General features: G+C 33.5%; 1 protein-coding gene across 1 annotated transcript in view; it reads left to right on the top strand.

Annotated features, from left to right (window-relative positions):
* Positions 1 to 19,025, top strand: part of LOC128656856 (embryonic protein UVS.2) — a 169,084-nt gene that overhangs the window by 41,075 nt on the left and 108,984 nt on the right. Inside the window, exons 3-7 of the mRNA XM_053711022.1 lie at positions 176 to 214; positions 435 to 473; positions 11,249 to 11,290; positions 16,959 to 17,093; positions 17,674 to 17,791. Coding sequence (XP_053566997.1) covers positions 176 to 214; positions 435 to 473; positions 11,249 to 11,290; positions 16,959 to 17,093; positions 17,674 to 17,791 — 373 coding nt within the window. The remainder of the gene's footprint in view (positions 1 to 175; positions 215 to 434; positions 474 to 11,248; positions 11,291 to 16,958; positions 17,094 to 17,673; positions 17,792 to 19,025) is intronic.

The following is a 19,025-nucleotide window of genomic DNA, read 5'->3' as shown; positions in this document are numbered from 1 at the left end:
ATTAAACTTTCATTCTTAGTTTCAGTGTAAAAAAAAAAGCTTAGAAGTACACCATTATATTTGTTCATCTATTAATTATATAACATATGCATTTGATTTTCAGTTTTAAATTTTGTTTTTCATCTACTTCCTGCAAAATAATAATAATGCTAATAATAATAAATTATTTTTTAAGGAGCAAATGCACGTATCAAAAATGTAAAAGAACATCAAGGTAAGTGTAAAGCAATGCACACAGACAAAATTTAAAATTAAGTAAGAATGATAACAGAATATAGACCATTTATATATTATTTAAAGCTATTTCTCACTAGTTCTCTTTGTTTAATAATGCTGCTACAATTATGTTAAAAAAAATGTGACAAACGTATAATGAATACCAATAACTAATTCAGAACCCACATAACCCATGTTTTATTATTTTTTTTTTAAAGGAACTTTTCCACCAGACACAGATTTTGAAGCAGATGAAGGTAAGTGCAAAACAAGGTATAGAAACAGTTAAAAAATCTACTTAAAGAAATAAAAAAGTGGTATTTTTAACATAATCTTGAGCTACATTTTTTGTATTTTTTTAGGATATGTTTTCATTTATTTTTATATAATTAAAGTAACAGTAAACTGTAAAATATGTCCATATCTTTATGCAATATGTGTAATAATAGCCTAATTAATAAATGACTTTGTACAGATACTCTGAAAAGTCCTCTACTAGTATCCTCCTTTATGGTGCAGAATTTCTTTCTCTTTTTTTCTTTCTTTTTCAATGCATCACCGGGTTGTTCTTCAATCCAAACCCACTTGACCACACTGTTCACTTCAATGTAGAGCACTTCCATGCTGACAAAGGAGCCAACAGCTTTATCCAGTGTTGAAACACAATTCATTGAAGTGAACTGAGCAATTGAGTGGGTTGTAAATGAAGAACAAACCAATTTATTTAAAGGGATACTGAACCCAAATTCATGATTCGGATAGAGCATGCAATTTTAGGCAACTTTCGAATTTACTTCTATCGTCAATTTTTCTTCGTTCTCTTGATATCTTTATTTGAAAAAGAAGGCATCTAAGCTAATTAGCCAGCACATTTGTGGTTCAAAACCATGGACAGCATTTGGTTATTGGTGCTGTCCAATCAGCAAGGACAACCCAGGTTGTTCACCTAAAATGGGCCGGCATCTAAACTTAAATTCTTGCTTTTAAAACAAACATACCAAGAGAATGAAGAAAATTTGATAATAGGAGTAAATTAGGAAGTTGCTTAAAATTGCATGCTCTATCTGAATCACAAAAGAAAAAATTTGTGTTCAGTGTCCCTTTAAAAAACAAACAAACAAACATTATGACAGGAAGGAGGGTTTGGGGGACATTAGCAGTAGGGATGGGCGAATGTGTACATTTTCGAATTTCGAATGTAGAACGAATGTTATTACCAAAATTCGAATTCTAAATCCGAATGTCGATAAGAACGAATATTCTTAAAAATTCGAAAATCGAATGTTATTTACAGTTTTCGAATGTCACTTTCGAATTTGAATGTTTATAATTATATTGAATGTCCACATTCGAAATTTCGAATTTAACATTCTATTTAACAAATACTATTCAGAAGTTCAATAGTTCATGTGGTAAAATGGTAGGGTGGGAATCTAGTAAATTGATACATAATAGATACAAATATATCATTTCGAATGTTTCCATATAGAATATTGCATAATTCGAATATTACATTTAAAGAAAGCATTAGAAATACTATTACAAACATATAAATTTGAATTTTTCGAATTCGAATATAAATTTGAATTTTTCGAATTTGAATATTGCATAATTCGAATATTACATTTAAAGAAAAAGCATTAGAAATACTATTACAATCTAAATTCAAATTTTTCGAATTCGAATACACGTATTGCATAATTCGAATATTACATTTAAAGAAAAAGCATTAGAAATACTATTACAATCTAAATTCGAATTTTTCGAATTCGAATATTGCATAATTCGAATATTACATTTAAAGAAAAAGCATTAGAAATACTATTACAATCTAAATTAGAATTTTTTTCGAAAAGAATATTTTTGAATGTAATCGTAAAATTCGAAACCGAACATTCGAAAATCGAATGTTAGAATGTTATGTAAACATTAGAAATTCGATTCGAACGAACGAATGTGTTAAAATTCGTGCCGTTTTTCGATTGTTGCAAAACATTCGCCCATCCCTAATTAGCAGAGGACATTTCAGAGCATCTATATAAAGAAATCTGTATTTTCAGGTGAGGCTATCATTATAGTCACTGATTTTGCACATGCTACACAAGGATATGAAACTATTTAATATTTACTGTCACTTCAAATTTCAGTCTTTTATTTATTATTTTATAGGAACAAAATCCTCCAGACACCAATTTAATAGCAAAGCAAATAAAGAGCAAAACAAGTTATAGAGACAAGAGAGAAAAATCAGTTTACAGAGAGAATATACCTAGCATATGTGCAAATTGTTTCTAATATGTTTTCACAAGTGTTTTGTTTTTTATTACTGCTAATTCTACTCTTACTATTATTACTACTACTACTACTGTGATTATTACTACTGCTACTACTATTACTACTACGTCTTCTGCTACTGCCAGTAATAATAATATATATTTATGTTTTTATTTTAAAGGATTATATCCACTAAAAGGCAATCCAGGTAAGAACAAAACAAGGCACTGAGATAAGATTTAAATAAAATCTACTTATAAGGACAATAAAGACAAAAACAAACTTTAATAACTCAGGTAGATCATCCAATTAAATAAAAACAATTAGCTTCCATGATGATATCATATAAATATTTTTATGTCAACACTTTCTGAGGCAGCAGTTCCTACTGTTCACATGATATACATGAATGAGTCTTGGATGATGGCTGTCACATGATAGAGGGGCAGGGAATGGAAGGACATTTTTAAATTTGTCTAAAAAAATGTACTGTTGATTTTAAATGCAACGTAAGCTGTATTGCCTTGTGTTTCACTATGCATTTGTTGTTGATTCTGCAATTTAGCTGTTATTTAAAGGGATATGGAACCCAAATTGTTTCTTTGAAGAATACCATAGGGTACCTAGCCTAGCACATGCTCAGTAAAACCTGGGGCCACAGAGCATGTGCATATAACAATATACTGTGCTCAATTTGATAAAATAAGTAAGTTGGAAAGTTTTATAAAAGTCCATGCTGTGTATGAATCATGAAAGCTTAAAGGATCATTAAATACAATAAAATAAAAGTGCATAATAAAAAAACAATGCAATAGGATTTCTCCTTAATTTTAAATGAGCAGTAGTTTTTTTCACTGACAAATTTAAAATGTATTTCAATTTGCCAGTTCCCTGTAATATGATAGCCATCCCTGTATCATGTGACAGCTATCAGCCAATCACAGACTTGTACATAGGGGCCTCAGAAAGTGTGCACATACAGAGACCGTGCACAATTTGGTGAAAACCCCACATTTTTCTTTCACGATTTAGATAGAACATTCAATTTTATCTTTCCAATATACTTCTATTATCAGATTGTCTTCATTTTCTTGTTATCATTTGGTGAAATGCAGGAAGGTAAGTTCAAAAGTGTACACATTATTTGTGTATACTGTCCCTTTAACAATGCACTTCAATTATAATACATTGTTTGTTTTCTTGTTATTCTTTGTTAAAAAGCACAAGGAAAGCTCAGGAGTGTGCACGTGTCTGCAGCACTCTGTGGCCGCTTTTTTCCAAGAATGTTACACATTAGCAAGAGCACTATTTCCGGTCATGTAGTGTTCCAGGCATGTGCATGCTGCCTATCTAGATATCGCTTCAACAAAGAATAACAAAAGAATAAAGAAAATGTTTTAATAGAAGTCAATTAGCAACTTTATTTTTTTAAATTGTATTCTCTGAACCATGAAAGTCCCTTTAACTCATGTTCTGCCTTGTCTTGTCCCCTGATAACCCCTCCCCTACCTCACTACTGTGTATAGTCTGGAAGTTTGTACAAGTTTATTATTGCTTGATATTTCTATAACGTTTTATTTGGGGAACATGCAATTTTAAGAGACTTTCCAATTTTCATTCTCAAATTGTGCACGGTCTCTGTGTGTGCACACTTTCTGAGGCACCTATGTACAAGTCTGTGATTGGCTTATAGCTGTCACATGATACAGGGATGGCTATCATGTTACAGGGAGCTGGCAAATTGAAATACATTTTAGATTTGTCAGAAAAAAAACTACTGCTCATTTACAATTAAGGAGAAATCCTATTGCATTGTCTTTTTATTATGCACTTGTGAAATTTTACTGTATTTAATGATCGTTTAAGCTTTCATGATTCATACACAGCATGGAATTTTATAACCAAAAATGGCCCGGCTCCTAAGCTTACATTCCTGCTTTTCAAATAAAGATACCAAGAGAATAAAGAGAAATTAATAATAGGAGTAAATTAGAAAGCTGCTTAAAAATGCATGCTCTGTCTGAATCATGAAAGAAAAAAATTGGGTCTCTTATCCCTTTAATATATATACTGTATGTGTATGCACTTGGTTTTCTTTAATAGTAATTATTACTATTAATTTTTTTATTCATTAATTTATTTATTTTAGAACCAAAACCAGAGGACAAAGATGAAAAATGTAATAAAAGTAAGTTCAAAACATACCCTAAAACAAGCTTAAAAAGGTAATTACAGACGGCTCCATGTACTAAGTGGCGGGTTGATTCGCTTGCCCGTATGTATCATTACACACTCATCGGAGTGTGATGCCCGCCCCTTCATTTGCGTGACCAATCGTGTGACTAAAAGGGGCTGTCAATCACAGAGAGCGAGCGAGGGTGTAAGAAGCAGCGGTCTAATGACCGCTGCTTCTTACATTGCGGAAAACAGACTCGAATATGCAAACCTGCCCCGCAAGGGCTCCGGAGCAGCTTTCGCTGTTTCGTACATGGAGCCCATAATCAATAACATTTTTAACATATTGCAGACTTAGAACATACTAGAATGTTTTTTTATGTTTCATGGACTCTTCAACTAAACCATCTGCTACAGCTATGGTACTGCTGGTTTCTAAAATGTCATCCCCTTAAATGTGTTTCTAGTGATCTATTTTACAGTGTATTCAGTTATTTATAAATAGTTCCTTTTTAAAAACGCTGCTTTTGCCTGTTGAGTCAGCCATCTATAGTGAACTTTTTAGTACTGCAGTATTGGTTATAGAAAAGCTTTTGGGCCAGAATTCAAGTGTAGCGCTAAATAACCCTTTCATGAAAGCAATATTTGCGCTTGACCTTGTAATACCAGCGCAAGCTAATGCAAGCTCGATGGCGGCATGTTTAAATATATATGTATATGCTTATATACATATATATTTATGTGTTAATATGTGTATATAGACATATTAACACACAAATATATATGCATTTAAGTATATATATATATTTATATTGAGGTCTATGGGAACACACAGGTCCCATAGACTGCAATGTAAAGGAACTTTTCAGTGCCGTTTTTTTTTTTCTTACACCCCACTCCCGCCAACTTTAACCCCAAAATACTGCTTTGTGCAGTCCATGTCCATGCTGACAAAGGAGCCAACAGCTTTATCCAGTGTTGAAACACAATTCATTGAAGTGAACTGAGCAATTGAGTGGGTTGTAAATGAAGAACAAACCAATTTATTTAAAGGGATACTGAACCCAAATTCATGATTCGGATAGAGCATGCAATTTTAGGCAACTTTCGAATTTACTTCTATCGTCAATTTTTCTTCGTTCTCTTGATATCTTTATTTGAAAAAGAAGGCATCTAAGCTAATTAGCCAGCAAATTTGTGGTTCAGAACCATGGACAGCATTTGTTTATTGGTGCTGTCCAATCAGCAAGGACAACCCAGGTTGTTCACCTAAAATGGGCCGGCATCTAAACTTAAATTCTTGCTTTTCAAACAAACATACCAAGAGAATGAAGAAAATTTGATAATAGGAGTAAATTAGGAAGTTGCTTAAAATTGCATGCTCTATCTGAATCACAAAAGAAAAAATTTGTGTTCAGTGTCCCTTTAAAAAACAAACAAACAAACAAACAAACAAACAAACATTATGACAGGAAGGAGGGTTTGGGGGACATTAGCAGTAGGGATGGGCGAATGTGTACATTTTCGAATTTCGAATGTAGAAAGAATGTTATTACCGAAATTCGAATTCTAAATCCGAATGTCGATAAGAACGAATATTCTTAAAAATTCGAAAATCAAATGTTATTTACAGTTTTCGAATGTCACTTTCGAATTCGAATGTTTATAATTATATCGAATGTCCACATTCGAAATTTCGAATTTAACATTCTATTTAACAAATACTATTCAGAAGTTCAATAGTTCATGTGGTAAAATGGTAGGGTGGGAATCTAGTAAATTGATACATAATAGATACAAATATATCATTTCGAATGTTTCCATATAGAATATTGCATAATTCGAATATTACATTTAAAGAAAGCATTAGAAATACTATTACAAACATATAAATTTGAATTTTTCGAATTCGAATATAAATTTGAATTTTTCGAATTTGAATATTGCATAATTCGAATATTACATTTAAAGAAAAAGCATTAGAAATACTATTACAATCTAAATTCAAATTTTTCGAATTCGAATACACGTATTGCATAATTCGAATATTACATTTAAAGAAAAAGCATTAGAAATACTATTACAATCTAAATTCGAATTTTTCGAATTCGAATATTGCATAATTCGAATATTACATTTAAAGAAAAAGCATTAGAAATACTATTACAATCTAAATTCGAATTTTTTTCGAAAAGAATATTTTTGAATGTAATCGTAAAATTCGAAACCGAACATTCGAAAATCGAATGTTAGAATGTTATGTAAACATTAGAAATTCGATTCGAACGAACGAATGTGTTAAAATTCGTGCCGTTTTTCGATTGTTGCAAAACATTCGCCCATCCCTAATTAGCAGAGGACATTTCAGAGCATCTATATAAAGAAATCTGTATTTTCAGGTGAGGCTATCATTATAGTCACTGATTTTGCACATGCTACACAAGGATATGAAACTATTTAATATTTACTGTCACTTCAAATTTCAGTCTTTTATTTATTATTTTATAGGAACAAAATCCTCCAGACACCAATTTAATAGCAAAGCAAATAAAGAGCAAAACAAGTTATAGAGACAAGAGAGAAAAATCAGTTTACAGAGAGAATATACCTAGCATATGTGCAAATTGTTTCTAATATGTTTTCACAAGTGTTTTGTTTTTTATTACTGCTAATTCTACTCTTACTATTATTACTACTACTACTACTGTGATTATTACTACTGCTACTACTATTACTACTACGTCTTCTGCTACTGCCAGTAATAATAATATATATTTATGTTTTTATTTTAAAGGATTATATCCACTAAAAGGCAATCCAGGTAAGAACAAAACAAGGCACTGAGATAAGATTTAAATAAAATCTACTTATAAGGACAATAAAGACAAAAAACAAACTTTAATAACTCAGGTAGATCATCCAATTAAATAAAAACAATTAGCTTCCATGATGATATCATATAAATATTTTTATGTGAACACTTTCTGAGGCAGCAGTTCCTACTGTTCACATGATATACATGAATGAGTCTTGGATGATGGCTGTCACATGATAGAGGGGCAGGGAATGGAAGGACATTTTTAAATTTGTCTAAAAAAATGTACTGTTGATTTTAAATGCAACGTAAGCTGTATTGCCTTGTGTTTCACTATGCATTTGTTGTTGATTCTGCAATTTAGCTGTTATTTAAAGGGATATGGAACCCAAATTGTTTCTTTGAAGAATACCATAGGGTACCTAGCCTAGCACATGCTCAGTAAAACCTGGGGCCACAGAGCATGTGCATATAACAATATACTGTGCTCAATTTGATAAAATAAGTAAGTTGGAAAGTTTTATAAAAGTCCATGCTGTGTATGAATCATGAAAGCTTAAAGGATCATTAAATACAATAAAATAAAAGTGCATAATAAAAAAACAATGCAATAGGATTTCTCCTTAATTTTAAATGAGCAGTAGTTTTTTTCACTGACAAATTTAAAATGTATTTCAATTTGCCAGTTCCCTGTAATATGATAGCCATCCCTGTATCATGTGACAGCTATCAGCCAATCACAGACTTGTACATAGGGGCCTCAGAAAGTGTGCACATACAGAGACCGTGCACAATTTGGTAAAAACCCCACATTTTTCTTTCACGATTTAGATAGAACATTCAATTTTATCTTTCCAAGATACTTCTATTATCAGATTGTCTTCATTTTCTTGTTATCATTTGGTGAAATGCAGGAAGGTAAGTTCAAAAGTGTACACATTATTTGTGTATACTGTCCCTTTAACAATGTACTTCAATTATAATACATTGTTTGTTTTCTTGTTATTCTTTGTTAAAAAGCACAAGGAAAACTCAGGAGTGTGCACGTGTCTGCAGCACTCTGTGGCCGCTTTTTTCCAAGAATGTTACACATTAGCAAGAGCACTATTTCCGGTCATGTAGTGTTCCAGGCATGTGCACGCTGCCTATCTAGATATCGCTTCAACAAAGAATAACAAAAGAACAAAGAAAATGTTTTAATAGAAGTCAATTAGCAACTTTATTTTTTTAAATTGTATTCTCTGAACCATGAAAGTCCCTTTAACTCATGTTCTGCCTTGTCTTGTCCCCTGATAACCCCTCCCCTACCTCACTACTGTGTATAGTCTGGAAGTTTGTACAAGTTTATTATTGCTTGATATTTCTATAACGTTTTATTTGGGGAACATGCAATTTTAAGAGACTTTCCAATTTTCATTCTCAAATTGTGCACGGTCTCTGTGTGTGCACACTTTCTGAGGCACCTATGTACAAGTCTGTGATTGGCTTATAGCTGTCACATGATACAGGGATGGCTATCATGTTACAGGGAGCTGGCAAATTGAAATACATTTTAGATTTGTCAGAAAAAAAACTACTGCTCATTTACAATTAAGGAGAAATCCTATTGCATTGTCTTTTTATTATGCACTTGTGACATTTTACTGTATTTAATGATCGTTTAAGCTTTCATGATTCATACACAGCATGGAATTTTATAACCAAAAATGGCCCGGCTCCTAAGCTTACATTCCTGCTTTTCAAATAAAGATACCAAGAGAATAAAGAGAAATTAATAATAGGAGTAAATTAGAAAGCTGCTTAAAAATGCATGCTCTGTCTGAATCATGAAAGAAAAAAATTGGGTCTCTTATCCCTTTAATATATATACTGTATGTGTATGCACTTGGTTTTCTTTAATAGAAATTATTACTATTAATTTTTTTATTCATTAATTTATTTATTTTAGAACCAAAACCAGAGGACAAAGATGAAAAATGTAATAAAAGTAAGTTCAAAACATACCCTAAAACAAGCTTAAAAAGGTAATTACAGACGGCTCCATGTACTAAGTGGCGGGTTGATTCGCTTGCCCGTATGTATCATTACACACTCATCGGAGTGTGATGCCCGCCCCTTCATTTGCGTGACCAATCGCGTGACTAAAAGGGGCTGTCAATCACAGAGAGCAAGCGAGGGTGTAAGAAGCAGTGGTCTAATGACCGCTGCTTCTTACATTGCGGAAAACAGACTCGCATATGCAAACCTGCCCCGCAAGGGCTCCGGAGCAGCTTTCGCTGCTTCGTACATGGAGCCCATAATCAATAATATTTTTAACATATTGCAGACTTAGAACATACTAGAATGTTTTTTTATGTTTCATGGACTCTTCAACTAAACCATCTGCTACAGCTATGGTACTGCTGGTTTCTAAAATGTCATCCCCTTAAATGTGTTTCTAGTGATCTATTTTACAGTGTATTCAGTTATTTATAAATAGTTCCTTTTTAAAAACGCTGCTTTTGCCTGTTGAGTCAGCCATCTATAGTGAACTTTTAAGTACTGCAGTATTGGTTATAGAAAAGCTTTTGGGCCAGAATTCAAGTGAAGCGCTAAATAACCCTTTCATGAAAGCAATATTTGCGCTTGACCTTGTAATACCAGCGCAAGCTAATGCAAGCTCGATGGCGGCATGTTTAAATATATATGTATATGCTTATATACATATATATTTATGTGTTAATATGTGTATATAGACATATTAACACACAAATATATATGCATTTAAGTATATATATATATATATTTATATTGAGGTCTATGGGAACACACAGGTCCCATAGACTGCAATGTAAAGGAACTTTTCAGTGCCGTTATTTTTTTCTTACACCCCACTCCCGCCAACTTTAACCCCAAAATACTGCTTTGTGCAGTTATTTTTTAAACAAATAGAGATGCTGCTATCTTTTTATTTAAATAAATACACTACACAGGGGGCATTTGGGACACATTTATAAAATTAACCAGAGATTTGATATCTGGTTAATTTCATAAGTGGTAAGTGTTACAGTAAACTTGCGGCAGCAATAAACAGCCACTTGTAATACATTTGCCCTTTTATGGGTGCGCGATAATATAGTGCTCCACTTGTAATCTAGGCCCTTTGTAAGCAACAGAAATCAACCTTCCAGTGGTAGCTTAGGAATATTTACGTTTATTTAACAAAAGCAAATATACATTTTGACAAATATTTAGGGGCCAATTTATCATAGTGCGAGCGGACATGATACTATGTAGCGAATCATGTCCGCTGCACATCAATAAATGCAGATAGCATACGCTGTCTGCATTTATCATTGCACAAGCAGTTCTTGTGAACTGCTTGTGCAATGCCGCCCCCTGCAGATTTGCGGCCAATCGACCGCCAGCAGGGGGTGTCAATCAACCCGATCGTATTCGATCGGGTTGATTGATGTCCGCAGCCTCAGAGCAGGCGGACAAGTTATGAAGCAGCGGTCTTTAGACCTCTGCTTCATAACTGCTGTTTCCGGCGAGCCTAAAGGCTCGTGCGTAAACAGGGTCTTTAAGCTCCATACAGTGCTTGATAATTCGGCCCCTTAGTATTTGTCTAATACCGAATAGTGCAGCCAATGAATATTCAGGAAACTAATTTCCCTGAATATTCGTTTAGAAAAATTTGGACAAATTGAATTTTTCACAACTGCACGTCTAATAATATAAACTTGTTTTTCTGTCTTTTAATTTTCTGTCTTTTTCTTTTACCAACAGATGAACCAGACGTCTATTCCACAGTAAAAAAGGCCAATCAAAGTAAGTTGAAAACAAGATTTTTTTATATAGATAATTGTATTTTTTGTTTGATAACTCATTTAGAATTGTGTTATAAATTGTGACTAAAAGGGACAGTGCACTCCCCCTTTCTCCCCTTCAATGTGTTCCCAATGATTAATTTTACCTGCAGGAGTTTATGAAATTGTTTAGAAACAGCTCCTTTATCTTTATTTTGCCCAATAAAATAGTTGATTTTGCCTGTTGCATCCTCATCTTTACTAAAAAGGTAGTACTTCAGAACTGGTTACAGAAAAGCTATGCAAACAAAAATATTTCAAAGAAACCACACTCCTAGTGGGGGCTGGGACAGAGGGGTACTAAAATGTTAATTGTCCACTATTGTCTCTAACTATTGGTCCTAGAATATACAGTCTGAAATAAGATATATATATATATATATATATATATATATATATATATATATATATATATATATATATATATATATATATACACTGTATATAATATATATATATATATTCGCCACCGTCCTTAGCCATATTTTCCTATACAGTTATGAGTTATACATGATGTACAGTGTGCAGGGAGGAATGTGTTGAGCAACACTACTCATATGCTGTCCAGAGCGAGAGAAGGTATGAGATCTGCCCTCTCTGTAAGCTCCACGCATTTAGGGCCATATTACGAGTGAAGTGCAAATTAACGCTCCTGCTTGAGCGTTAATTGCGCTAGAAGTAAGATTTCTGCGCTATTTGGGTTGTGCTTGTATTATGAGTTGAAAGTAAACTTTCACTCTAGCGGTAACCTGACTAACTCAAAAGTCTGAGGTTAGAATATCTCGTGCGCGTTCACTTATTCCCCATAAAGGTTAATGGGAAAAAAAAGTGGAAAAACCCTAGCACTCCACTCTTGCGCAAACTCAATTGCATATTCTCATTTGCGCTAACCCAACATACAAGAATATGTTATATTTATTCATAAATAAATATTTCTACATATATCTAATGATTTATTGGTAAAATATATATCTATACCAATATATATAGATGATTACATATAGGTATAGATATATACAGATAGATATATATATATATATATATATATATATATATATATATATATATATATATATATATATATAGAGAGAGAGAGAGAGAGAGAGAGAGAGAGAGAGAGAGAGAGAGGAAAATGTATTTATAAATACATAGAGCATATTATGCTATGTGGTTTCATCTACTTAACGGCAAAGGGCACCAGTGCACTTATATATACAGTATATATCTATATATGTATTTATTTATTTGTGTGTTTATATGTGGCTGACTTTTTTTCTAACACCTAAGACCTCCTATCTTTGAGCCTGTATAACTTTTGTGTACAATATTATTATTGAATAATGTTTATTTGATGGTGTTATTATGAGTGTAACCGTACTTTCAACTTGTAATACGGGTGGTAAGCCCGATGAGCGCAAACCCTCGCGATAAACCCCTTATCACTCGGGTGCAAACGTGTAATCTAGCCTTTAATTGGGCAATTTCTAACCATTTATAACTCTGGTATAAATGGTATTACAAGTTATTTGATACACATTATAAGAAACCAATACATTTTCTTTTGTGATTCAGACACAGCATACAATTTTTAAAAAGTTTCCAATTTACTTCTGTTATCAAATTTGCTTTGTTCCCATGGTATTCATTGTTGAAGAGATACCTAGGTATTCATGGCTGCAGGAAATAGAGCTGCCATCTAGGGCTAGATTTATTAACGCTGAGGCATACAGGGGCGCGTATATGCGCCCCTGTACGCCTCAGCTCGCCTGTGGCGGTGCAAAATTACCCGCAGGTATTCGCCATTGCACACGAGCACAATTTTGCGCTCGCGTGCAATCCCGCCCCCTGCCCGAGCATAGCCAATCACGCGCGGACAGGAGCTGTCAATCTCCTCGGTCGGACTCGACCGAGGAGATTGAATTTCGCCACAATAGAGGTGGCGTAGATGTTAGGGAAGCAGCAGTCTGGTGACCGCTGCTTGATAAATCACGGCGAGCAAGTTCTTAAGAGAACTTGCAGCCGTAGAGGCTTGATAAATCGAGCCCCTAGTGTTTCAGACACCTGCAGATTCCTAAGCTTTACATCCCTACATTTCACCAAAATATACCGAGAATAAAGAAAAATTGACAATAGAAGTATATTAGAAAGTTGTTCATAAAATAAAAAAATTAATTAATTAATTTTACGACTCCTTTAAACTCAATATCTAACTACAAAAAGGTGTGACATAACTTATTTTGAAAGAAAAGTCCATGCATTCCTGTCCAAACCCATAAAGTGTAATAAAAAAATCATTTAAAAAAAAAAAATTAAATGCTTGCAGAAAAAAAAAAATCACTGTACTATGTCCCCAAATGTTACCCAATACTCCTATTAATTTACATTTTTATTAGCTATTAGAAATAAGGATCTTTGTTTTCACGGCTGCTCCCGGGTGGTCATTTATTCCTGACAAACACTTAGGGCTCAATTTATCAATCCTTTCTCTCCCCTTTGACTGCAGGTTTGTACAAGAGATCCTGTAGTCAGGATTTATCAAGCAGCGGTCATCAGACCTGTCCTGTTCTCCACCTCTGGTCTGATGACCGCAGGTCTGAATAAAGATAGCTAATTCAGTAAAAAAAAAATCCAGATGAAACATTAAAAAAGTCCTTTATTATTTTCCATTGGGTCAATTTATTTGGACCCTATAGGAAAAAATAAAATGGTCAATTTATTTAATTTTCTTTCAATGAGAGTTTTTTATGATTATTTATTAATCAGGATTATAATGGTTTCTTTATAGTTTGTGGAGCCTAAAAAAATAGGACTAGACCGGATTATTTGTCATTGTTATAGCAGCAACGGTTGACTGGACAGATACAAGGCTACCTTCCTTGTTTTGTTCCATACGACCTTGTGTCTCTCAGGTAATAATCACTGTTGTCATAGTGATCACCTGATAACCACACGAGCATGTGACCACCTCCTTTAACATGGAGGTCTCTTTTCTTTCAAAAGTTGGGTCAATTTCCCCATTTTGTGCTACTGTCCCAATAGGAGCCCAGAACACACTAATGGCTCAATTTATCAAGCTACGGTGGACAGGGGCGTACATATGCACCCCTTTCTGCCTCAGCTCGCCTCTGGTGGGATTTAACATTGCACGCAAGCTCTATATTGAGCTCAAGTGAAATGTCCGTGAGAACTTGCAGTCGTAGATGGGCAAAAGGCTTGATAAATCGAGTCCTAAAACTAACACAGAAGGCTTGTGATTGCAATTCCTAGGACAATTAATTGGTTAACAGAGGGGCATGACACCCCTCATTTAAATAGGAATTGTTTTATTTGAGGGTTATTAATATCCATGTGTTGCATAAAAACATTAGGCCATTCAAACGTTTAATTATCCTCTACCAAGAGGTATGTAATCCTGTGTTGGAAAGTGAACCATCCTCTCTCCAAAATGTGTCTCATGCTTCTTGACTTGGTGGTAATGGGGGATTCTAAACAGCTCTCATTCCTTTCTATCATAAAGTACAATTAAATACAGTGAGTTGCATAATTAACATGTGCATAATAAAAATACAATGCAATAACACTCTGAATTTCAAATAAGCAATACTTTTTTTTCAGAAAAATTTATTTTGCACCCATTTGCCAGCCCCCTTTATCATGTGACAGATATCAACCAATCACAGACTAATATATATATATATACACACTGTGAACTTGTGAACATTCTCTGCTGGAGCTGGTGCCTCAGCAAGTTTGCATATACAGTAAAAAGACTGTGCAAAATGTAATAATGGAAGTAAATTGGAAAGTATTTTAAAGGGACATAATACTCATTTGCTAAATCACATGAAAGTGATGCTGCATAACTGTAAAAAGCTGACAGGGAGATATCACTTGAGCATCTCTATGTAAGAAAAAGAAGATATTTTACCTCAAAATTTCTTTAACTCACCAGAGTAAGTGCTGTGTAAACAGTTATACTGTAGCTGCTGTAAAGTTGCAAGTTGAAAAAAAATAATAGCCAATCAGCTTTAGCAGTGCTGATGATATCTCATGATATTTCATAGAATTGACTTAAACTGACTAGGAAATAACATGACTGTGCCTGCACATGACAGATGCACACTCCCTTGTAAGTCCTGAGACAATCATCCTGACTGGCTGCTTAAAGTCTCTTTACAGTGGGGTTTGAATACTTAGGACATTTGAGGCAAAATATTTTCCTTTTTTACATAGAGATGTTCAGGTGATATTTTCTAGTCAGCTTTTACAGCTATGCTGCATCACTTTCATGTGCTTCAACATTTGGGTATCATGGCCCTTTAAAACAGCATGCTCTATCCAATCATAGTGTCATTTTGATTTTAGTGTCCCTTAAATAACACTGTAGTACCTAATAGGGTAGGTGATTATCATTACCACTGTCATTACTTGAAAATTAAAGGAGGACGTGACTCATTAAAGGGACATCAAACCCAAAAATGTTTTTTTTTTTTTTAATTCAAACAGAGCATACACTTTTGAAAAAACGATTAAATTAGCTTGGTCTCCATGGTATTCACTGTTAAATAGATACATATGTAGGAGTCTGCAGCACTACATGGAAGGAAGTAGTAGGGACATTAAGTGCTCTTGCAAATGGATGACGTTCTTGCAAAACTGCTTCCATACAGTGCTTAAGACACATGTACGCTCCTGAGCTTACCTCTTGCTTTTTAACAAAAGATATAAAGAGAATAATAAAACTTTGATAATAGAAGTAAATTACAGTTTATCAATATAGTCATTTTGTCAATAGGGGGAACAACTGACCCCTGGATTTTATTCCCTATCAAATGATTGGCCACTTGCTCTTGTTGGACAGGATATACGTATTATGTAAATGTCTGGAAGTTATGTCGCCATAACAGGTGATGGTACACTGAGGTCAATATTGATCAAAAGATAAGGGAGACAATACTTTAAATGCTGCCAATGTTTAATCTTCACCTTTACATTAACATATTTATTATTTTGCTTATTTTTATTATTTTTCTGTGATACCAGTTGCTCAGTTTTTATTATATCAAATAGACATTCACTATTTTGCTTTTTCTTTAGTTTCATAGCATACAATTTAAATAATGATGGTTAATTATATAATTATATATATTATAGCTAAAAGGTATATTTAAAGGGGTATAAAACAGTCTGTTTCATTGTTGTAATAAAATAAGTTATACTTAATAAAAATCATTGCACTATGTATTATTCATCATTTAAAAATTATTTTACTGTTTATTTAATTTTTTAACCTAATTTGTGCATGGTCCATTACTTCCTGTCACAGCCCACCAATGGGATTGTGGTATCTACAGGAAGGCAAAGGAGTAGCTTAGCCGTTAAAGTGATTGCTAGTAAAAACATAGATACATACATTATAGCCCTTCCCAGTCAAACACCTTGTCTTATACCATATCTCTTTTAACCCTAATAAAAAAAAAATATTTACATGATTTGTCTTAATTAAATAGCGTATATATATCAGTGTAATAGGTTATTTAAATTTGTTTTTGATGTGTTAACAATACAATAAAATTAGTTTGTTTTTTAAATGGTATCAAAATTTAAAATAATGTGGTTACTTATTTCAGAAAGTAAGAAGCTTATACTTCAGGGCGATATAGCTTACAAGATTGGACGCAATGCTCTTGACTGCACAGACTGCCTATGGCCCAAATCCAGTGTCGGAACTATAAATATCCCATACGTTCTATCATCTGATTACAGTAAGTTGCCCTGCAGACTGTGTTTGTAATTTGGTACGTTAAATCATTTAAAGGGACAGTCTAGGCCAAAATAAACTTTCATGATTCAGATAGAGCATGTAATTTTAAACAATTTTCCAATTTACTTTTATCACCAATTTTGCTTTGTTCTCTTGGTATTCTTAGTTGAAAGCTTAACCTAGGAGGTTCATATGCTAATTTCTTAGACCTTGAAGCCCACCTCTTTCAGATTGCATTTTAACAGTTTTTCACCACTAGAGGGTGTTAGTTCACGTATTTCATATAGATAACACTGTGCTCGTGCACGAGAAGTTATCTGGGAGCAGGCACTGATTGGCTAGACTGCAAGTCTGTCAAAAGAACTGAAAAAAGGGGCAGTTTGCAGAGGCTTAGATACAAGATAATCACAGAGGTTAAAAGTATATTATTATAACTGTGTTGGTTATGCAAAACTGGGAAATGGATAATAAAGGGATTATCTATCTTTTAAAACAATAAAAATTCTGGTGTAGACTGTCCCTTTAAGTTTAGGTCAATAAAATATTAATTTCTAGTTTGTAATGATTTATTTCTCATGTAGGTGCCAGTGAAGTATCTATAATCACTGCAGCTATGCAAGAATTTATGACCCTGACATGTGTGAGGTTTGTTCCTCAAACGGTAGAAACGGACTATCTGGATATTAAGTCTGAAGATGGGTAGGTCTTTTGATACTTAGACATTTACAATATGTTTTTACCTATGTAATTTACTTCTTCATCTGAACACAAAGCAAAGATCAGATCTTTATTAAATGTCTACAATCTATCAAGCACAGTATATTATAAAATGTACTCATCTCAGCAGAAGAGATGAGATGAAGGAAACTCATGCTTCAACATGGCAGATTTCATTACTTTATAAAGAATCAGGGAAATTGGGAAGCCCACAATTTTATTAGTTAAATTTCACCAAAGGGAGCAAAATAAAAAATGAAAGTATATTGCAAAGTTTTTTCCTACACATAATTATTACAAATTAAAGGGATACTATACCCAATTTTTTTCTTTCGTGATTCAGATAGAGCATGAGATTTTAAGCACCTTTCTAATTTACTCCTATTATCAATTTTTCTTTGTTCTCATGCTATCTTGATTTGAAAAAAAAAACAGTACTGTAAGCTTTAGAGCCGGACCATTTTTTGTTCAGCACCTGGGTAGCACTTGCTGATTTGTGGCTAAATGTAGCAAACCAATCAACAAGCTCTACCCAAGTGCTGAACTAAAAATGGGTCGGCTCCTAACCTTTCATTACTGCTTTTTCAAATCAAGATAACAAGAAAAATTGATTATAGGAGTAAATTAGAAAGTTGCTTAAAATTGCATGCTCTATCTGAATCATGAAAGAAAAAATGTGGGGTTAGTATCCCTTTAATGTGATATAAAAGGATATTGTGTGGGCGATCCTCAATTCTTCAAAAGAAAAAGAGAAAAGGCACAAATAGTGTGATATTGTTTAAACAAGCGTAATTATGGTATATACGTGTCAAATGACTACTCGCATAAACCTGAGCTATCATTCGCTCAGCTAAAACTGCAGACCTGAGAACAAAGCTGTCAGGATCAGCTATTTCGGTGCGTGTGCTTCTTTAAAATCTCAGAAGAAAAGAAAACATAGAAATAGTGTGATATTGTATAACGCCAACTTAGATGCTAGAAATATTTGGAATATTACTCACACTTTACAGGAGCTAATCATAAGCTCCACTTAGAATGCAGACCTGATCTTTGGCTGTCAGGTAAAGCCACACTGAATGATTCGGGAACTGCGTCCAAAAATTATTTATTAAAAACTTTAAAATGTATCAAAATTTAGAAATGCAACACGTTATCCAGGTTGCATTTTTTTAATTTTGATAGAGGCGGCGGACAGAAATCAACCCGTTCAAATACT

This window comes from Bombina bombina, chromosome 4 (assembly GCF_027579735.1).
Source record: "Bombina bombina isolate aBomBom1 chromosome 4, aBomBom1.pri, whole genome shotgun sequence".
In the NCBI taxonomy this organism is placed as follows: domain Eukaryota; kingdom Metazoa; phylum Chordata; class Amphibia; order Anura; family Bombinatoridae; genus Bombina; species Bombina bombina.
Note: the sequence above shows the minus strand (reverse complement) of the source record. Positions and strands in the feature narration are given on the sequence as shown.